The sequence below is a fragment of the Aristolochia californica genome, unplaced genomic scaffold, assembly GCF_029961685.1.
Source record: "Aristolochia californica isolate CCGP_79_NKW_82.1479 unplaced genomic scaffold, dmAriCali1.0.hap1 SCAF_11, whole genome shotgun sequence".
NCBI lineage: Eukaryota > Viridiplantae > Streptophyta > Magnoliopsida > Piperales > Aristolochiaceae > Aristolochia > Aristolochia californica.
In genome coordinates this window covers 2,302,121-2,325,495 of record NW_027181782.1, presented here as the reverse complement: position 1 = coordinate 2,325,495, position 23,375 = coordinate 2,302,121, and the positions used below count along the sequence as shown (strand labels likewise).

The following is a 23,375-nucleotide window of genomic DNA, read 5'->3' as shown; positions in this document are numbered from 1 at the left end:
TTAAGATATATAAAATTTATAATAATTCACTTCATACCTGGATATTCACGGTCTACCGAGAAAGGGAGCATGATCGCACTTCTCCCACTCCCAGTGAAATGACTGGTTTTACTCTGTAAACATGATTTATACACCTTTCCAGAGTAACCCAGACCCACCACCTTTTGTGGTGGATAGAGCAGCCATTAAAGCTGAATTCTTTCACCCCAATAATCTAGGTTTCAAAAATTGGTTTTTTGACACCTATGGGGCCGCAGAACGCATGGAATTCTCAAATGACTTTTATCTTTATTTGGAAACAAATAAGGTTATTATGTCCTTTGTTGATTGGTTCATGCAAACCAGACTCAAGAAGGCAGAGAAACGACCCTTAGTTTCTTCTTCCAATGCTCCATCTCTTTCTACCCTAACGAAAGAATGGCATCTTATGTCTGGCATCAATATCAGATCAGTCCATCCTCCCACTGATCCAATTAAACTTGAATTTGCAAGTCCCTCAGGAAAATCTCCTGAATTTGTTGAAGCAGTTGCTTTTGTTAACCCTGAAGTGACCATAAACCCTATGGGTCAAATCAGAAGACAAAACAACTTCACCAATTTAAATCTTCAAACGATCGGCCAACAGCTGACCCGTATGGAAGATTTATTAGAAAAAGATGTTACCGAAAAGGTATGTCAAAATCCTTATGACTTATCTTCTCGAAAATTACCATTGTTGATGAATGATAAACCACTCATCAAACCCCCTGTTCCAGTAAGGAACTTTAAATTAGATAACAATTCCGAGGTAATAGAAGAATTGTTATTAAGGCTTGGCAAATTAAATCTCTCGGAAGAGCAGATTAAACAAGCCCAGAAGAAGCCAGAAACATCGGCTAATGTGGTGAGTCAACACATCCAAAAACATTTACCAATTCTACATGTTTTGGAAGTTGACCATTCACAGGATGAAGAATCACAAGAAGGTTCTTTATCTCAAAATAATTCTGAAGATTTAACTCCTTCAGCATACTCTGATTCTGATATCGGTCAAAATCCAGATCCTCATAAATTGGGTTTAACCAATATCACTCAGACTGAAGAAATGCTTCAGGAAATGATTCAAGATCAACCGAGTATCCAAAAATTGGATTATCAGAAATCATCTACTCGGAAATGGGATCTAGAACTTAAACGATGCTACCATAGGCCTACACCTCAGGACCTATTGTATGAAGAAAATTTGTATCTAGATCAGAAATCCTATGATGGGAAAACCATCTATGAATGGAGTATAGATGGCTTATCTGAATATCAGATAATGGAACATTGTCAACGGATGTTAATGTATGCTACCATCTGTAGACAACATAAAAATTCCGATCAAGGAATAGCAGAAATGATAACTGCTGGATTCTCGGGAATCCTAAAAGGTTGGTGGGATAATCTCCTCACCCATGATCAACATCAGGAAATTTATAATTCCAAAAAGGTAATTAAAACTGAAGCAGGTCTCGCATACCTTGGCGAGGATGATGCAGTTTATACCTTAATCTCCTGTATTGTTCATCATTTTATTGGCAGACTTACTTCCCAAACAGATAAGGGAAGAGAGACATTGCAAAACTTAAGGTGTAAAACACTTAGCCATTTCAGATGGTATAAAGATGTTTTCCTCTCTAGAGTAATGCAAAGAACTGATGCCAATAATGAATATTGGAAAGCCAAATACATTGATGGCTTACCTCCGCTTTTTGCCAACAAAGTCAGAAAGCGAATAGGTAATGAGGGTGGTGCAATCAATTACCACCAATATACATATGGCCTTCTTACCAGTGTTATAATCGAAGAAGGAATGGCCCTATGTAATGATTTAAAGCTTCAGGCTCAGCTTAAACAACAGAATCTTTCTGGTAAGCGTGAGCTTGGGGAATTCTGTGAACAATTTGCTTGTGACACAGGACCCCAACCTTCTCATCAAAGGAAGGGTAAAGGGAAAGTCTCTCATTCCTCCAAGAGAGAACCCTACTCTCACCAGAGTAGGAGATATCCCAAAAGACAGTCTCATCAAAAGGCTCGTCCAAAACCTAGGAGACCTCCTCGAAGACCTCCTCCTAGAAGGACTCCTCCAGACAAAAAGAAAATTGTCTGTTATAAATGTGGTAAATTAGGCCACTATTCAAATAGATGCAAAACCAAAGAGAAATTAAACCAACTTCAGATAGATGAAGGATTGAGAATCCAGTTGGCTAAAATTCTCTTAAATTCTGATTCTGGAGATGATATTGATTATGCCTCATCCAGCCCATCAGATGATCCAGATTGTAGCTGTTCTCATCTCCAATCTGTAGCTCAAATGCATCAAATTAATGTTCTGACATCCCTGCAACGCAGCATGTTAGAGAACATTGATCAAGAGGAAGATCCTCAAACCAAGAGATATTTAATTAAAGAATATCTCGATCAAATTCAAAGTATTTCCAAGAATAGTCCTCCCATCCAAGGAGTAAAACCTTATTCTTTGAAGGAAATTATTGGTCGTTATGAAGCAAACACCGCTTCAAAACAACCAATAACCATCTCCTCATTACAAGGAGAAATTAAAGAAATCAAGCATGAATTAAAAGAATTAAAATCTTTATATAAAAAGCTTGAACAAAAATGTGAAAACACATGTTTATCAGAAAAGACACCTGAAGGTTCTTTTTTGAATCAAATTACTAAAGTCATCCATCAAAGATGGCATACTGTAATTAATTTGGTGATTGATCAGAACTTTGTCATTCCTAAACTGACAGCGCTGATCGATAGTGGAGCATACCTAAACTCCATCCAGGAAGGGTTAATTCCAACCCAATATTTTGAGAAAACCACTCAAACTTTGGCAAATGCCAATGGAGACAAAATGACAATTAAATACAAATTGAATAATGCCTCCATCTGCACTAATAATCAGTGCATTATAACTGACTTTTTATTAGTCAAGAATATGACTCAACAAGTCATATTAGGTACTCCATTTCTGGAGAAAATCATGCCAATAAAAGGCATCGATAATCATGGAATCCAAGGTCAGGTTAATAATAAACCTATTTATTTCTCATTCAAATCTCCTCCTCAAATTAGCTTCATTAATGAGATCTCTGAATTGAGAAGTGTTAAAGAACATCATCTGAGTTTCCTGCACAAAGAATTACAGTTGTTAACCCTTGAACAACAATTGGAAACTCTAGATATCAAAGAGAAAATTAGTTCTCTTCAGAAATTATTAACCCAAGAAATTTGTAGTGAAATTCCTACAGCCTTTTGGGATCGACATAAATATATTGTGTCTTTACCCTATATTGATGGGTTCAATGAAAGAACCATTCCCACCAAAGCTAGGCCTAGTCAAATGAAACATGCTTTACTAGACCTCTGCAAAAAGGAAATCCAAAATCTATTGGCTAAAAACTTAATTAGAAAATCTTACTCCCCATGGAGTTGTACTGCTTTTTATGTAAATAAAAATGCAGAGAAGGAACGAGGTGTTCCCAGACTTGTGGTTAATTACAAACCACTAAATGATTGTTTGCGATGGATTCGATACCCCATCCCAAATAAAAAAGATTTATTAGACAGATTATTTTCTGCTAAAATCTTTTCCAAATTTGATTTGAAATCTGGATATTGGCAAATTCAAATTAATGAAAAGGATAAATATAAAACTGCATTCACTGTCCCTTTTGGTCACTTTGAATGGAATGTTATGCCTTTCGGTTTGAAAAATGCTCCATCTGAATTTCAAAATATCATGAATGATATATTTGCTCCTTATTCTGAATTTACCATTGTTTATATTGATGATATTCTAGTTTATTCAGAATCTCTTGATGCTCATTTTAAGCATTTACATGTTTTCAAATCAGTTATTAGAAAACATGGGTTGGTGATATCGGCACCGAAAATGAAATTATTCCAGACTTCTGTTAGATTTTTAGGTCATAATATTCACAAGGGAAAAATAGTTCCCATTGATCGAAGCATTGAGTTTGCCTCTAAGTTCCCAGATGAACTATTGGAGAAAACTCAACTTCAGAGATTTTTAGGAAGTCTCAATTATATTGCAGATTATTATCCTCATCTTGCACAAGATTCTGCAATATTACATAAAAGACTCAGAAAGAATCCTGAGCCCTGGACTACTCCCAATCATACCCAGGCAGTCCAACTAATTAAGAGTAAGGTTAAACAACTCCCTTGTCTTAACCTAACTAATCCTTCGTATCCGAAGGTTGTCGAGACAGATGCCTCCCATATAGGCTATGGTGGTATTTTGAAACAACAAAATCCATCAGGTAAAGAAGAACTTGTTCGATTTACCTCTGGCAACTGGCATGATGCACAGCTTAATTATTCCACTGTAAAACAAGAAATATTGGCAATAATTAAGTGCATTCATAAATTCCAGGATGATTTATTAAATCAAAAATTCCTTTTAAGAGTTGATTGTTCAGCAGCCAAATCGATTCTTAAGAAGGACGTGAAGAATCTTACTTCCAAACAAATCTTTGCCAGATGGCAGGCGGAATTAAGCGCCTTTGATTTTGATATAGAACATATCAAAGGAGAATTGAACTCCTTACCTGATTTTCTAACCCGTGAATTTCTCCAGGGTCAAAATCATGTATAACCCCGCAAGGGGCAATCCACTCCCAATGAGAGGACGTGGAAATCAACAATCCAGAGGCCGAGGCCGAAAGAATCCAGAAAGAGGATATTCCTCAGACAAGAAGGGCAAAGCCCCAGTGTCGTATAAAGAGACACTTGAAGTAGAACCAGAGTATATTACTCTTCCGGATACGGAAACAATTCTACTCCTCAATAAAGAGGATCTTGAGGGTACATTGGATTCCTGGGAGATGTTACAGAAATGGCTTGGAGAAGCCTACTGTCCCATCCGTGCAGGAAAACGATGGTATTCCTTTGAATCTATTTTGGTTCATTTAAATTCTATATCAGTGCATCATACACTGACAAATGTGGCTAAATGGGATAGCCCAAGAGCGTACAGTAAATGTACAATCCAAAGATTCATGCATCCCTCAACATGGGGAAAATTTGATTTGGCTAAAGCAGCTAACCTTCCTAATGATAAGGAATTTAATTATCTGGATTATATGGATTCATGGTATAATACCTTTTATTACCAAAATCCTTCCCATAGGCATTCCTGGTTTTTCCAATGGGAAAAGAATGTCTTTCAGAGGTCATTTACCTCTACCCAGTTGGGTATTTGCATGGTGGATCAAATTTGGGCCACCCATTTCAATATTACCTGAGCCCATTAAGGCTTGTTTTAGTAAATGGACTCAATCCAGTCCTGAGCTTAAAGCTCTGGGTTATGAAAAACCCCCAAAGCAATGGGACAGTCTTATCTTCTTTATGGTATTTTCTCTACCATGGATTTGGAGATGGGATTGTACTACAGGCTTTAATGATAAAAGCCTACCAGTATTATTACGAACTTTTCATGTTCGATGGTGGAAAAATTTCCCCAATATTGATACCAAAGTTGCAGAAATTAAGTCTGCTATCATACAAAATGAAAACAATCTTGGATTGCATCGCATCCCGGAAGTCCATTATGACTCCGACAATTTATTTGCCAGTTTCAAAACTCAATTAAAGAGTTTAATTCCGAATATCTCGGAAAAGGATATTACGAAAAAATTACTAGAATCAATGAAGGATTCTATGGATACTCATTGCAATGAAGGCACTTCTTCTCCCCATCCAGCAGACGACAACATGTCCGTATCTGAACCTTCTGCTGCTGAAGATGAGGAAGATATTGATTATAATAGCATTGAGCAAGATGATAATGCTCAAGACTCTTTACCGGATAGTCAGCCACCTGATGAGGATCCGGAAGAATATATTAATCTCATGTTGCAAGCATTCAAGGCAACATCTAAAAAGAAATAATTACTTTGCAGGATATGACTATGACAGATAAATCTGTTCCAGATTCGTCGGCCAAGTCCGTCCAAAAGCTACAGAGGAAATCTTATCCTCCGGCACACAGCTGGCCTATTTGTCACATCAATCAAGGCTCCTACAATATCTTTGGTCGGCCATTTTCCATAAAGGCACATTCATGGGATGCGCCAGTAGCCGCCTGCATCGGATAAGAGTTAAGGCTCTTCTGAACTCTTATTATCAAGAAAGCTTTATTATTATTTTATTTATTTTTATTGAAGAATGAAGCCTTTTAGGCTCCTTTTGTTTGATTTACTTTTTTATTAACTTATTAAACAAGATTTAATACTATTTCTAACTTACCTAATCCTGGTCAAAAACTTGATTCCCATTTCAATGAAAAGAAAAGATTCGATCAAGTTCTTTGTTAAATAAACTTTTCCCCGACCTTTAGGCCATGACATTGACTTTTCATTAACGATGCCACCGAAATCCTTCCTTGGCGTCCAAGAAACTAAAAGTCTTTCTCAATGTAAACTCTTCTCGTCCACCCACATGCTCTCAACATGGTTTCAAAAACCAAATATTCACAAACTTTAGACTAATCGTGACCACGTTTTAGTTTTGGCGATAAGAATGATTTAAAAAAATCGGTAGATTTGCCTCTATTTGAATTCTAATAACAACAGAAAATAACTCTCTCTCTCTCTTATTTTATTTATTTATTTATTATTATTATTATTTTTTTTTATAGGTTCCAAACAAGCACTAAGGAAGTACTAAATTTCTACTTTGGGTTAGAATTGGTGTTTGAATCATCATAGTGTTCTAATAACTAATTTCAGTCCCGTTGGATAGATAATATTTTGAGTCCTACCTTAGCCTTTCGCCCCACAGCACGTGCCTTCTGCTTACGCCAAAAAACACACGTACGACCAGCATGGGGGTATTTTAGTAATTCAATATGTCTCTATTAGAAACAGCTCCCCTCGCAAGCTCTTGGGCGTATTTCTCTTCATGCGATTCAGTACTCGCAGTCGCGGACGTTATTTCTCTTCTCTCCGGTGTCCGATCACTGTGACTACTGAAAAGGTGCGGAAATTTTCTTTGATTGAATTGTGGTTAGATTGTTGGTTCGATCGAGCCTGTTACTTTTTTTTTTCTCCTAACTGATGTGCTTTCTTCTGCTGTGCTCGCGAATGGGCTTTTTTTTATGTTGAAGACTTTTGAATTTGTTTTCTGTGTTGTTGTTATGTAAGTTTCGTTTGCTTTGATGCTCTTTTTAGGTATTTGGAGCTGTTTGTTGTGTTTATCTGGTTGGATTGGGTTGATAGTTCAGAGAGTACGTGGATAGTTCAGGATGGTTTCTAACATGTTTCTTTTGTAATTTAGGAGGTTTTTTTTCTTTCCAAATGCATGTTTGTACTTGATTCTCTCGTTTCTTCATTGTGTTGATTTTTTTGAGGTCTGCTCGTTGGAGAAGCGTTTCTACGCGTTGATCAGTATCTTGTTTTGTTATTAATGGTTCGTCGCTGTTCGTGAAACTTCTTTTGCTTATCTGTCTCCTGAAGTTGCTTTTTCCTCATGCGTCGGTTTGTTTGTTTTATGCTGCATCTTTCCTAGCCAGTCATCGGTTGATGTGCATCTAGAGGAAAATACTTTCGGTGGATTTAATTCACTTGGATGCTCTTTCTTCAAATAATTTTTTCGTGTTTTTTAATCTGATTTCTCAGGTTTTTGGTATAGCGGTCCGGGAGGGAGGGTATCGGGAGTTTAGTTTTGCATCTACTAATGAAATATTTGGTCATGCTTTGGATGTTTGGGGTATCCGAGTTTTTTAAGCTATTCATCGAGGGGGACATACATTAAACTTCTACGCGTAAGTTTCCCTTGAATATAGTGCTTTTGGTTTCGAGGACCTTCTCCCTATCGGTCCATTTATTTGACTTAAAAGTCAACGACTTAGCTTCTTGAGGTTTTGGTTCAGTTTTGCTGGGTATTTGCTAGTTAAGCACTGAGACTAATTTTTCGATTCGTTATGTTAATTAAATGTTGTGAGCCCAGTAAGAAGCAACTACTTTTGGTTAAGCTCTTGACTCTTCTAATTTTGTTCTTGTCTGATTATCTTTTTATTTGTTTTTTGTTCAGTTGCATAGACTACCACATCAGTAATGGATTCAGGGGGCAATTCTCTACCTTCTGGGCCTGATGGGGTTAAGAGGAAAGTTTGTTATTTCTATGATCCTGAGGTGGGAAATTATTATTATGGGCAAGGTCGCCCTATGAAGCCTCATCGCATTCGCATGACCCATGCCCTTCTTGCACAATATGGATTACTGCAACAAATGCAAGTTCTTAAGCCCTTTCCTGCGAGAGATAGAGACCTCTGCCGATTCCATGCTGATGATTATGTGGCCTTCTTAAGGAGCATTACTCCTGATATGACGAAGGACCAGATGAAAGCACTGAAGAGGTTTAACATTGGAGATGAATGCCCTGTATTTGATGGGCTCTACTCTTTCTGTCAGACATATGCTGGTGGATCAGTAGGTGGCGCTGTGAAATTGAATCATGGTTGTGATATTGCTATCAATTGGGCCGGTGGTCTTCATCATGCTAAAAAGTGTGAGGCTTCGGGCTTCTGTTATGTTAATGATATCGTCTTGGCGATATTGGAACTTCTCAAACAGCATGAGGTTGGATCGGGGTACCCCTTTTAACTGTGTAATATCTCCTTCCTTGTATCTGAAAATAACATAAGTTTATATATAACATAAGTTTCTTTTATCAAACTAATAGCAGTGCAAAAGCTCCACTTGTACCCTGGAGAGAGTATATTTTATTTGCATGCTGCATCGACCTTTCAGTTAGAGAGAATAATACCATTCTCCTCCCCTCTGCCTTTCAGATATTTTCAAAATCTTTGCTTCCTAGAAATTTTCAAAATCGTTCCTATTTCCTCTCGTAAGAAATTTCCAATATAGAAGCTGGCATGGTAATTTTATTCCAAGTACTAGTGGAGTCAGTAATGTATTTTTACTATAATGTTATTTTCTACTTCTATGGATATTTGGGTAGAATGTGCTAGCCTTTGTACCTCATATACTTTTTTCATGTCTTTGGCAGAGGGTTCTATATGTAGACATTGACGTACACCATGGAGATGGAGTAGAAGAAGCTTTTTACACGACCGACAGGGTAATGACTGTCTCGTTCCATAAGTTTGGAGACTATTTTCCTGGTACAGGTGATATTCGTGACATTGGGCATGGGAAAGGGAAATATTACTCTTTGAATGTCCCTCTAGATGATGGTATAGATGACGAGAGTTACCAGTCTTTGTTCAAACCTATCATTAGAAAAGTGATGGAAGTGTTCCGGCCAGGAGCTGTTGTCCTTCAATGTGGGGCAGACTCTTTGTCTGGAGATCTGTTGGGTTGTTTCAATCTCTCCATTACAGGTCATGCTGAGTGTGTAAGATATATGAGGTCATTCAATGTGCCACTGCTGCTGGTTGGAGGTGGGGGTTATACTATAAGGAATGTTGCAAGATGCTGGTGCTATGAGGTGAAGTCTTTTACTTTTTAATCCTTCCTCTGTAAATTCTTTAATTTATGATAGACTGATTGCTGTAGTTTTCCTTGAAATAATCTGTTTTATTCTTTTAACCTGAAGAGCATTGATTCACAGAGAGTAAACTAGTTTTGCAATTTCTTGTCATGGGTGATGTGTCTAAATTTTTTAATGTACTATATAATCATTAAAAGCTTGATTAATTTTCAGCAAAGATAAAAGTTTTCCTGGATTGAAATATTGAGAACCTCATAATGGACCTGACATACGATAAATCTGAATGAAGGGGTTCCTGTATTCGCTCAAGATCAACATAGTTGGAATAAGCCCTGACTATGATGATGCTGATGATGCTGGAAGGCTTGTGATGGTCTAGAGTGCATTTGAGAGTCAAAATGTTGCATACTTAGAGTTATGGCGTCCATGAGGAGGCATGAATTTGTAGTGGTTCATCGCTAAGCTACATGTTTATGTTTGTATATTTTCTGATTTATCTATTTCTAATGCTTTTGGATGCTGAAAAGTTGGTACTTTCTCTGTGCTTCAACTAATTGGTAATTTCTTGGAGTTTCAATACTAAATTCTACAATGAATTATGCTTTTTTATTCCTTTTTTAATATTAGATTTTTTTTCAAGAATAATTCATTGTCATTGTAAATAATCATTATGTTAATTGCATTGTAACATACTTTTTTGTTTGCTTTTCTGAATGTGTTTAACTTGCTTTTATATTAGCATTATTGTTGTTTTGGTAATTTTTCACAGACAATTCCATCAGTTAGACTTCAATTAGGTATACTTAAGCTCCAAAGGTTGTTACATTCTCATTTACATACTCATTTATCTTCTTCTTATAATAAAGTAACATATAATATAATATATTATTTTATTTTATTTTATATTATGCTTGTTACATTCGTCTGTGAGACAAAGAATGAGCTGCTTGTAGGAGAAGAAATTAGGTGCCTTGACAATGAGAGGGATGGTGTGACTATCAGTAGCAATGTGAATGACATTTAGGACATCTCTGTATTGATGGTTAAGTAATGGCTTGATTGGGCAGCTTTTTAAATGCAGGATGGTTTATGAACATTTTGCAAATAAATAGGACATTCACTTGGAAGCTGAGACTGGATGTGTGAATTCCCCTTTTGGTGTTCTTTGTGAGTTCTAAGATATTTCTATTTGTCGGTGTAAGCAGACAGGAGTTGCACTGGGTGTGGAATTGGATGATAATCTACCGCATCATGAGTATTATGAATATTTTGGTCCAGACTATACTCTTCATTTTGCTCCCAGTAACATGGAAAATAAAAATTCTCGTCAATTATTAGATGATATCCGAGCAAAATTGCTTGACAATCTTTCGAAGCTTCGACATGCACCTAGTGTCCATTTTCAGGAAAGACCACCTGAAACTGAACTTCCAGAGGTGCGTTTCTCCTTCAAGAGTTGCCCTTCTTATTTTTCTTATTTGATTTTAATGGTTGTGCCCTTCCATTTTTGATAGATAATGGTTGTGTGAGTTGTCATTTTTATATATGTTGAATGTCTATTCATGCGTTCCATTTTCTGAATGCTCAAGTTCCATTCTCTACTGTTGTGATAATGACTCATTCTTGATTTGCATCTGATATATTTAAAGCATACTATAAATAAACTGTAAAGGATTAAAGTGTTAACCAACAATCATTGAATCTGTCATACTCATGTTACTGGTATGATGTCATGAACATCTCAGTTCCAAAAAGTTTGTAAGGACGTCTTTTCATCTGTAAAACTTTTTTTTTGTTATTTTGGTTGAAAAGGTTGCTTGCCATAGTTTCTACTTCAGGAATGAAATTCTGAAATTGTTCCTTGAAGCCTTTAATTAGAAGTTACTAAAATTGAATTGCTGGAATCATATATTATTTTGAAGGTACAAGTATGTGATCCATCCTTCACATCCTCACAAGTGCTTTGCAGTCCAATAGTTAATGCACAAGAAAAAGAAAACTTAATACTTTTTCATGTAAATCAACCTCTCTCTCTCACACACACAGAGACACACACACACACACACGCACAAGGATGCGTACACATGGATACACATGCTGCCACATACACCCGAATTTTCCCATTGAATTTTTCAGCTTAGCTGATGGTTGCTTCTGAATGACGGAAGTGATTGAATCTGAAAATTTTCAGGCAGATGAAGATCAAGAAGATCCTGATGAGAGATGGGATGCTGAGTCTGACATGGAAGTTGACAATCCTAAGCTGTTAGATGAGGCTTCACGGTATACCATTTTTTCATTTTTGATCTTTTTTGTGTATCATTCATGCAATTATTTTTTCTTTTATTTCCTTGTGTACATATGGTTGAAATGTGAATATATTTACAAAAAAGCCTGCATCTACCAATGTTCTTATAAGAAAGAAATTGTTGAGCCCAAGACTAAGGATCAGGTAAATTTCTACTTATTTTGTGTAATTTTATCGCTAATTATATATAGCATGTTTTGTTTGTGGAGGCTGGAATGATGCTGATGTAACAAGTTGTGATGTTGGCAAGGAGTTATGTTCATTGATGTTCTGTCAAGTTCTGTATCTTCATTTTGATACTTTCCTAAAAAATTATTGACAGTAAGATGCTGTATTGCCATTTCACCTTTTTATTTCAGTTCTTATATTGGAAATGAATCTAAAGTTATGATCTCCTGCATGATGAATGATTACCCGAATCTTAGTTGTAATAGGTGAAGATCAAAGTTCAAGCTGTTCAAATTGGTCAGCTCCATGTTTCTTATGTTTGCCATGAACTCAAGGTTGGACTAAATTATTGGGCCTGTCTTGGTTCCATTAACCACATTACACTTTTGATTCCTTACCTCTGCTTCCAATTTTACCCGTGGAGATCTATCCTCACTTCTTGTTAGTGTTGTTATTGGCACATTGGTATTGTTTAATGTTACTATTATTAGCATTAGGACTATAAAGGCTGGAGGGAGTGTATTGCTCCAAAGAAAAAGAAAAAAAGAAGAAAAAACGTTGGATAAGTATTTACAAATAAAAACAAGACGTGGCACTAATTATAAGAAGCTTTTGCCCTCTTAAGTTTCCATCAAATTTGAGTGTCTCCATTGTCATGTCTTGACCAGGGAGTTTGTTCTTTATCGTCTATGGATATTGTCTCTTCAACTGATACTGCATTAAGGGGTGCTGTTGGCTTTGGGTTTTGTTGAATTTAAACTTTTTTTGGTTGGGTCAACGTGTACGGAACCTAGCATAAATTGGGTGTAAAGTATGGACCCAAACAGTCCCCATTCAAGTCTGGATCATCCCATTTATAAAGAGGGCATGCGAGGAAACAGGTTCTGTTCGAAAATGGGACCAGGCTTGCTGCCTTCTACACTAGTAAAGAACTGCTTAAGAAGGCTCTGGTCCTCTCAACACTTATTGAGGGCGAACTGTTGATTCTTTATATAGCTGCTTGTAAGGCTCTAAACTTGTAGTACGTTTCTTGTTGTCGATTTTGACTTGAGGAAAAAGTTTATGAGAAGATAATATGTTAAAACAAAAAGGAAGAATCTAAACTTCTAAAGAATATTTAAAGCAAAAAATATTATTTCTAGGTAGTGAAGTAAGACTGACTTCACCTGTTTAGAGAAAAAGATAATGCTAATGAAATAAAACCATGGAATCATTATTTACCAATTGAAAAATCTGAACAATCCTCTTCAAGATTGGAAAGGTTCTTTGGCAATTATTTCGGGCTGACATTATTTGGAACACATGGAAAGGGTGCAATAATGGAGTTTTTGAAAACAATCGGAGGAATCATTGAAAGGGATATTCTCTTCTGGGTAAGTAATCATGCTGAAATATTCCATATCCCTAGCTTTGTTTTTAAGAGAAACTAGAAGCTCATAATTGACTCCACATGGCATCATATGGCTAGGTGGTTCTTGCCTCTCTCGCATGAGGAATGGTCGAAACTTGTAGTTCTAGGGGAAATCTTGGGCTTAGGTGGTTGTGTGTGTGTGTAGTGGGGGGAGGGAGTTGAGTGGGGACTCTTCGGGCTGTTGCCTCCTCATCTTCTTTGCTACTTTGGACAGTGTTAGTCCACAGTGGTAGAGTTGAGGGCCCCTCCTCCAGGGCCTCAGGTTATACAAGGAGCATTTCTCTTGTCCTCTATTTGTGGAAAGCGACTTGTCAGTTGTTATCTCGTGGCCCTCAGGAAAGAGAGTTCCATTGGGGAGGTTTTGGATGTACTTTGATGATATGGAGGACATATGTAGTCGCTTGATCATTACTTGGAGTATACTGCTAGGTGTGCCAATGGTGTGGCGGACTTTCTAGCTAGAGGAGCTACTCACTTGCACCTCGTTATTGGTAGCTTATTCCCATTATGATTGTTTTCCTTTTAGTGCTGTTGTCCTTTGGTTTTCTTTGGGCTTAGCCCTGGTCTTCTTGTGTTGTCTCATGTACTCTGCTCTAATGAGCTTTCTTAAAGAATGCTTTTTCTCAGCATTTAAAAAAAGAAAAAGAAAAAAGGAAAATCTAAACAATTGGACCCTCAATATCCATTGCTCCCAAAGCATAGATTCTGCTTCAACTTATTTCTAGGAAAATTGATAATTCATGGAAAAACAAAGTACTTTAAATGTGACTAAACTATAGCATTCCCGTATGTGAGCATAGCTAACCTCCATGGAGGAAGCAATATATATCATGATGTAGTTAATGTTCACTAATTTTAATGAAACAAAATGATTCTGGTTCAATTATTGTACGTACCCTTATGTAGCTTTAAAAAACCTTGAGGTCACACAAGTATCTTTCAGCTTCTCTTCTAATAAGAGAAAGAGTATCTTTCCGTTTCTCTTCTAATGAGAGACTGAATTTCTGCAGCCTCTTTTGAAAAAAGATGAAGACTAATCTTTCAGCATCTCTTGTAAAAAAAGACAGTATCTTTTGGCTTCGCCTTATATAAATGGAAGAAACTTTAGTGGGGGCTGGGTCAGTATGCTTGTATTTATTTCAAGAAATTCCTGTTACGTACATGTAGATGTTGGAGGGAGAACGAAAGGGTAGTTTTAAGGGTTCATTGCCTAAATACCTCGGGAATAGGCCTACATACAAGTTACCTACATAACCATTTTATTTAATGCTATCAATTAGTTTTAACTTTGATAAGTAAAATGGTAATATTCCTGTAATGATGAAATTGATGCTCTTTTGTATGTATCCATGCATGTGTTATTCAATTTGGGCCCACCTATTAACACTGTAGGTATGTCACCTTTTGTTGGCCCACGTTAAGTTGGACCCTGTTACTAGTATGTTTTTACATTAAATAACTTGTATGCTCACTTGGTGAAAAGACAGAATACTGCTTCTATGAGGATGTTTGTGTAAAATTAGAGTTGACTGATAGAATCTAACTGGAGCAGTATGTAATCTTCATGATATTATGGTTTGTATAGACATAAAGTTGAAACTCAGAGATTTGTAGGTATCTATGCAATATTTCATTGGTATGTAGCGATTTAGCCCTATTTTTAACTTCTTATAATGTTTAGTACCCTCAAAGTTATGGTTGAAGTTACTTTTGTCCCATGTAATGTTTTCAGAGAAGTGGGGAAGAGAGCATTTAATGCAGTAGAAATAGAAAGTGGAAGCTGGTAGAATTGTAGGACATAATGATACAGAGGAGACATGGAGTGTGTGGAAGAGGGTTCTGAAGGATGAGGAATGAACATGTGTAAGAGAGATTATAGGGTGATGTGTCATGGGGACAGACTCTCTCCAATGTCTTGGACAAGTGGGCTTTCTCAGGTCTCCGCTGTCCTGCTGACACATTGATAAAATTGGGTCTGGTTGCACAACCTGAAACTTGGTGTTTTAATATGGCCAAACTACAAAAAGCCTAATCTGCCCTATTTATTGCCTGGTTGCAATGCTGGTTTAATAAATGGGTCAGGTTCACTTATGATTTCTAGAATCATGTTAGTTTTTGCCATCCTTAGCAGCTTCAAGTAGGATATTCCTAATATAAACTAGCAAATATCCTGGTCTTCTCAGGTCTCGGCTGTCGCAGCACAATGATAAATTGGGTCTGGTTGTACAATCTGAAACTCGGTGGTTTTAACAAGGTCAGGTTACTAAAAACGTAATCTGACCTAATTATTGCCTGTTCGTTGTGCTGGTTAGATAAACGGATCAGGTTCACTTCTGATTCTAAAATCAGGTTAATTTTTGCCATCCTTAGTTGCATCATGTAGGATATTCCTAATATAAACTAGCAAATATCCTGTATGACTCTAAAATAGAAACAAAGTGCTGGCAGAAATTGCTAACTCTTGAATGGATATTTATTCTATATCTGATACTTTTATATTGTGCTAGCATTGTTATGTATGGAAAATTTGAAGGAAATGTGTTGTATTGCTCCTCATGTTCAGAGATGTTTGCTAGAATCATTATTGAAGGTGCACTAATAGTAGCTTCCTTCACCTATTGAAACATCATTTTGTGTAAACTTTGCCGTCTTCTTTAATTACTTTGGATGGCTACGCTATCAGCTTTTCACTGTTGGCATGGCTCAGTTCAGATGGAAGGCACGGTGACATATGATGGGAAAGCAGATAGATGTGAACTGTTCATTGTCATGTTTGATCCCTATGTTTGTATGCTCACACACATGCAGACACATTGACAGACACAAGAAAGACCTACTAAGCACACATGCACATACCCACTAGCACAAATAAAGTGTCCTTTTGTCGGGTGCCTGTTTAATGGTGTAGTGCACTGTATCTTTACTGGTTTTTATATCCCGATTGTAACGGGTGCTTTTTCCACATTCTGCAGGAAGATCTCAAGGGATAGGCTGAGCACATGAAAGGTAGAAGAAAACTCTTGTCCTAAAGTAAGCCATATACCGATGCCAAAATCTACAATTTCCACATTCTGTCCTTATTTTTCATTCTGTTATGGAACCAATTCCTATAACTATGAAACCAATATGAGATACTAAAGAATAGTGTATTCTCTTTTTTAAATTGTCTTGACTAGGAAAGGTTGAAGCTGCATAGATTATCTGAATTATTCTTCATAAATTTTTACTTTTTCTCTCAAACAGGCAACAGATGCCGTCCCTATGGCTGTTGATGGTCAAGAGGCAAAGACTGCGATAAAAATAAAAAGTAGAAAGCAGTAGTTCAAGCAAACCATCTGATCCATCCGGCTTGGTCTATTCAAAATCCTGAGACCTCCAGCCTTGAGAAGACACCAATGTGTATGTCAAATGTAAATCTTTATTTATGCATTGTTGTTTCTTTTCTGTCATTTCTGCCTCTATCTCTAGGCAAGTTACTCCAACTCATGTCATAGTTCTAAGACCAGTGATGAGCCGGTTTTGTATAATCTGAAAGGCGTCGCAGACGGGATTCATATCAAAATGGTTTGTGAAACAATTAAGATTTACAGGAATTGATGTTCTTTATCCAATAGGCATACATATTTTTACCTGCTTTTGGTTTGAGGATGATGATCTTGCCCATGGATTTTTCACTGTAAAGTCCTTATCTGCTGTGTCTTTTAAAGCTTATACTTCCCTAAAAGATGAAGATATTAATTACCATAATTAAAACGAAAATATTAGAAAATCATTTGTATTACCATTAATGGGTACTATGGAGTGGTCGAATTGATCGCTTCCTTAAAGGCACGTGAGATCTCACGTGAGTGACTTCTTCCCCTCCATTTTCTATTTACCGTTAGTTGCCACTGGTTCGTCCAGAAACGAGTTCTTCGCAAGGAACCGACAATGAAACCTCTGAAGTCCTCGAACCGAAGGCCCACTGTTCTCCTCCTCGTCCTCGCTGCCGTTTTCTTCTGCGTCATTCTCATTTCCATCCAGTCCTCTTTATTCTCCGGTACAAACTCAGCAATAACTGCAGATATTTCAATTTTTTTTTTCTTTTTCCACATTTCCCGGTATTTCCTCTCTTCGAATTGTTCTCAGATCGACGTTGTGAAATCTTTTGTAGGAAACAGTACAGTGCGTATCAGCAAGGAAGATCTTTCGGTTCTATATGATTTTCAATCCCGCGTGCAGCAGTGTGTGGTGAGTTTGAGCTTCGAGCTTCGGGCTCTCGCTCTTCGCTGTTTTGGTTACGTTTTCGTTTAGCTGTTATTGATTTAATTTACGTTGAATGAGCGAGGATGTTATATTCGGATTTTTTACATAGGGTGAGTAGATCTTGGTGTTGTGCTGCCTCCAAGGTTGCTTTGGCGTTAAGATATGGACCGAGAAGTTCGGTGTCTATTACCTTTTTTTTATATCAGTTTAATTCTTAAAATCTGCTTGAAACAGTAATCGTTCTGTAGACAGTTCGGAGTGACTTGTAGTATAAAAGCTTCAAGAAAGGGGGAATTGCATTATCTGGGCAGTGAATTCTCAGCACTTTTTACGTTCCTTAACTGCGCCTTACCTGCGGAAGTAGATCCACCTAGGAATTGACATTGATTGTTTGGAAGGAAAATGCTCTGAGCTTCTTTGAAGAAATTGATAATTACGCTGTCATGGATAGAAGGTTTGATAATTATGCTGTCATGGATAGTTAGTGGAAACTTATTTCAAAGAAAAAAAGAAAGTGGTAAGTCTAAAATGGATTTCTAGGTTTAAACTGTTGACAGGATCCTCAGTTTTTCAACTGACTTCCTGTTCAGCTTAACTAGCAATATATGCTTAGCCTGCTTACATGGTGTACACGTCAATTTTACTGCATGTTTCATAACTTGTTGCTGCATACTGAAAAATGCAATTCCACATGCTGGTTAATCTGAATGTTACTTCTTTTATTTACTCTTGTTTGTCGGAGCTGCTTTAAACTGTGACAAGCTTCATTACATGGAGTTTGTCCCACTATTTATTTTTTTGTGCTTTGGGCAAGACTGTAAATGTAAATTTTATTTCTTCTTGTCCTATCAAGACTAATTTGTAAATCATTTACTGGCCATGACAATCTGTTTAGGCTAATAAAGGACTTGGACTCACTGCACAAATTATTGATCACTGCAAATTGGTCCTCAAATTTCCAGAAGGCACAAACAGTACCTGGGTTGGTCCATTTGTATTGTTAATTTCATTTTTATTCTTTCATAAACCATTTTTAAGCTGATGAAGACTATGCTTTTTTGCTATTTTTTTTGCTTATTCTTTTATTGCAGTACAATGCACAATTTAAAGTTTTTGAGTCACTAGAGTACCGCTATGATGTTTGTGAGGCCATTTTATTATGGGAGCAGGTTAGTGTTTCCCATTGATCAGTAAGTTTATGTTTTTTTAGCATTATGGTTTTTTACCAGTTCGATGGATAATGCAGTACCGGAACATGACTACAGTCTTGACAAGGGAGTACTTAGATGCTCGACCAGATGGATGGCTAGACTATGCTGCAAAAAGAATTGCCCAGTTGTATGATGCCGAACTCAAAATGCTTTGTCATTTTCTTTCTTTGGCATTGCATCTCTATTTGGCTAAGATCTCTTCCTGAATGCCTGTTGAGCATGTTTTTACTTTTTACTGAGTATAGGGGTGCAGATAAATGTTACAATTCCACTCTATGTGAGGAACACCTCAATCTGATTTTGCCATCAAAAGCACCTTTTTACCCTCACCAGTTTCAGAGATGTGCCGTTGTTGGAAACTCAGGAGATCTCTTGAAGACAGAATTTGGCCAGGAGATAGATGAGCGTGATGCAGTGTTTCGAGAAAATGAAGCTCCGGTTAATGGGGTAGAGTTGAACTTCAACCTGTTTTTTCCTATTTTCATGTTTCCCTTTTTTTATTAAGTAAAAATTACCAAGGCACTTTTAGTGAAAGGAGATCAGAGGAAAACAATGAGAGCATAATGGTTCTCTGGCTTATTGGAATGTGATTTTTCTTCAAGAATCTGTTCCTAGTTGAAACTCAAAAAGGAAATGGAGAAATAGTGCTGCATAAAGAAGAAAATAAACATTCATTCAAGAAAAAGAAAGAAAGAAGAAAACTAACTCTGGTAGGGATCTTGCCTGAAAAAAGATGCAGTTGGACATCGAAGAATTAAGGTTGGGAAAGCCTGCTGTTTCAGTGTATTTCTTTCTTCAGAAAGCAAGGAAGAAGCACTAAATTGTGGTTGTCACAGGCCTTGATCATGTAAGCAGATCATAGAAATCATTAGTGCAACTGAAAATTTCTAACTTACGTAACTAATCAGTTTCACTAAGGCTGCTACAAAGCCTTTCTTTGTGTCCTGGCTTGGCACCACTGAACTTGTTAATCTTGACCTCTGTGATCTGTTCAATGCCCTAATCATTCGCTTCTCTACATGTAGCTTGTTTAAACTCTCTGCATTCTGGGCCTTGACTACGTTGAAAAGTTGAACAATGTTTCTCAAGTTAATAAAATCTTTCACTATTTAAAAAGAAACAAAAGAAAAGTTAAACAATGTTTCAGATTTATTTTCCCTTGTCCAAATTCCTTTCTGAGTGGTTGTTTGTTCTCAGTCAAATGGAAGGAATTGTGATTGCAATTATATGCTGTTTTGTTGTTGATTGTTATACATAAGGCCGGATTTTTTATGGTTTTCTGGAGGTATCAACTTGTTTATGGAGCAAATATCTGATTCTGCTTTTGTCCATATTACACAGAAATATGCTAAATATGTTGGTTTGAAGAGGGACTTCCGCCTGGTAGTAAGGGGTGCTGCCCGTAACATGATTCCTATTCTTGATGGTTCAGGTAAGCTAGAATACCTAGTTACAATTTACCTTTCACTGGTGTCTGTCCTTCCAAATGGAAGTGAAATTACCTAATCTTGAATGTTTATGGTATTCGGTATCTGTCTTACTACAACTTTCTGTGATTTTGCTTTTTAGTGGTCTTGTTAAGTAGTTTTCAATTTTCAAAAGTTTTACTAAAAAACAAAAAAAAAGCTGCCTACAACCTTTTGTCACACTATCAATTTTAAATTTTTTTCTTTATCTCACCAAATCAAATAACATCTGGTGGTTTCTTTGCAACTATTACTTGCACATTCTTAGGAACTAAATGTTTCATTCATCATGAGATTGTTTATCATCTGGTACTCTGGTTGACTGAAGGACAAGCAGAGAAGTAAATCAATAAGAAAAACATCCTTTGTGCTTCTCTCTGCAACTTATTCTTATACTTTTGTGATGACATTTTTTTTTTTGTTATTTCTACAGATTTACTCACCTACTTCTCCTTTTTGGAATTTGTTTGTCTGTATTTTGTTCCATTTGCAGATGATGAAGTGCTAATAATTAAAAGTGTCACCCACAGAGATTTCAATGCAAGGATAAAGGTAATACTCAGTATTTACTGCTTGCGTCCTAAAATCTCAATTTATTTATTTAAAAAACTCCTTTATTTGATAAATGGGATACTGCACATAAGCACAAAACATATTCTTCCCACTCATAGTATTGTTTACACACTTCTTATCGTGCATCTACGACTCGTTTAATGAGCTATGCAGGAGATTCCAAATCCTGTTTATCTTTTCCAAGGTATTGTGCTACGAAGAGGTGCTAAAGGGACTGGAATGAAATCTATAGAGCTTGCTCTTTCCATGTGTGACATTGTCGACATATATGGTTTTACAGTGGATCCCGGCTACACTGAATGGTAAGCCCTACAGTATTTTGGTACATGTTTTATCTGTGTTGTTACTCAAGAATAGAAACCTTGCTACATAAAAAAAAAAGAAAAAAAAAAAAGAAAAAGAATAGGAACCTTGTTGCCTCACTTGCTCTGTTTATGATCTATAGTTGCTTGAACCATCTTTAATGTCTTTCCATGTTCAGTGCCTGCTGTGAAGCTAAGTCTAAACCAGTTTCATTCTGTGGTTTTTCTGATGGAGAAGTATAACACAAATTAAAATTTATTTGGATTAATCGAAGTCATATTTATTCATTGTCTCCTGCATAATCATTATCTGGCCACAAATTACTTATGATCTTGTTTGTTACTTAAAAAAAGTTTGCAACAGCTTTATTTTCATAATTCAGTGTTAACTCATAGCATGTGTCTTTGTTGAATTGCTTAGCATGATTATTTAATTACTATCTTGTTTGAATTTTTCAGTTTAACTATCTTACCTTTCTATGATGGTCTATTCAGGACCCGCTACTTCTCTACCCCTAGAAAGGGTCACAATCCATTGCAAGGGAGAGCTTATTATCAGCTTCTAGAGTGCCTTGGGGTAAGATAGAAATAGAAAAACATATAATGGACAAGAGAAACTACCCTAAACTTAATTGATGTGGTCATATGTTCAGGTTATCAGGATTCATTCTCCCATGAGAGCCGAGAGGAAGCGAGATTGGTCTGATGTGCCGAGCAAAGAGGTGATAAACAATGCTCATTCGGTTGCTTTGCGTTTAAAACGAAATCAAGCCGGTCAACCTTATGAACCTGGACCATTTGGTAGTTGTAAGGTTTGGGGTACAGTGAGATCTGAGGGCAGTGGACCAATTTCTGGGTCTCCTGACATGAGTGAGAAACGGAGGAATTCGAATTACAGCAAGTGGGAACTTCTACCTTTTGAGAACCTCAGAAAGGAAGCACAGGAGCACTATATCCAAATGGGAGGTGTTTCACTTTATAAAATGGATGGGAATAAATTGGATGATCTGGTTTGTGTGAAGCATGCTATGAGCAAAGACGCTCAAAGTGAATGAAGAAATTTGGCGATCTTTTCTCTGGTCTCATCATAGTTTAGATGATTTGTCAGAAGGTTGGAAGCTGTCAGTAGGGATGGAGATCTGGGATTCCAAGGAGATGAAGTTTCTCGGCAAGCTTTCTGTATATTCGATGAGTTACACATAAAGGGGAATTCATGGAGTACGGGAAAGCAATCTCCAAGGAACATCCAATCAAGTATATATATGCATGATCCTATGATCACGCTTGCATTCCTCCGGTCTTACCCTCCCCAGATGGATCAATATCTCAGGCATTTGCGATGATTTATTTTGCAATGCTGTGAAATCTAAGGTTTTTTGTTCCATCATGTTTTTGTAATCCCTTAAAATCGGATAAATTGTTCAGTAAACGAATTCATTATGAGACCAGGATGCCAGCATGCGTTGCTTGAGGCACACTGGGTCATCTTCCTCGCTTTGGTCTAAAGTGAAAAAACGAAAGAGACTAACGAAACAGGCACTAAGAGAAAGCAACAGAGAAAGAGATCGCAAGCATTTACCAAGATTGAAAGCTTAAAGATGGGTAGGAGGATGACCGTAGAGAGGACCCTTCACCAATTTTCTCTATTATAAGCATGCTATTGTAGAAGATAAAGATAAGAATTTCTCTTCTTATCAAGTAAACTGAACAACCATAGGAGTCCTCGTCGTTTCTCTCTTACTTGGTTCTATTTCTTCCCATTTTCATCCCCAAATTTCTGCTTTGGGTTATCAGTTTGTTTCATTGTTAGTTTTTTTAAACTTGTAATCGAATTTTTTCTAAGTTTTTAAAAATCGGCACTACGAGGAAGAGAGACGATGATAGCTTTCCGGGTTTTACTCAATTCTCCTTCTCATAGATGGAGAGATTGACAGAGTGCGGTGACAGTAGAGGTTCTAAGGTTTTCGAAATTCTCATTCCCATAGACGGGACGATGACTGACATTTGAGGGATGGTTCACAAATTATCCCTTCCATAGAGAGCCGACAGAGCTTATTATTTTATATTTTATTAAATATTATTATTATTTTATAATTTTTTATAAAATAATTTAAAGATTGAATCTGCTTGGGCGAACCAGGAGAGCGGAGATGAGTTCAAAAAACCGGAGTCGAACCCGAC

The 23,375-nt window shown here is 36.9% G+C and overlaps 2 protein-coding genes across 2 annotated transcripts; both read left to right on the top strand.

Annotated features, from left to right (window-relative positions):
* The first annotated feature begins 8,111 nt into the window (after positions 1–8,111).
* LOC137944084 (histone deacetylase 1-like) lies at positions 8,112–16,942 on the top strand. The gene is made up of 6 exons (XM_068789601.1): positions 8,112–8,636; positions 9,067–9,507; positions 10,716–10,946; positions 11,702–11,793; positions 16,370–16,427; positions 16,641–16,942. The coding sequence occupies exons 1-5, from the start codon at positions 8,112–8,114 to the stop codon at positions 16,398–16,400; spliced, it is 1,320 nt and encodes a 439-aa protein (XP_068645702.1). The 3' UTR covers positions 16,401–16,427; positions 16,641–16,942.
* Positions 16,943–17,281: 339 nt separating this feature from the next.
* Positions 17,282–22,684, top strand: LOC137944083 (sialyltransferase-like protein 5). Its single transcript, XM_068789600.1, has 11 exons — positions 17,282–17,436; positions 17,551–17,627; positions 18,538–18,624; positions 18,734–18,811; positions 18,889–18,980; positions 19,099–19,300; positions 20,195–20,285; positions 20,813–20,871; positions 21,046–21,194; positions 21,690–21,771; positions 21,848–22,684. The coding sequence occupies exons 1-11, from the start codon at positions 17,328–17,330 to the stop codon at positions 22,247–22,249; spliced, it is 1,428 nt and encodes a 475-aa protein (XP_068645701.1). The 5' UTR covers positions 17,282–17,327; the 3' UTR covers positions 22,250–22,684.
* Positions 22,685–23,375: the final 691 nt, after the last annotated feature.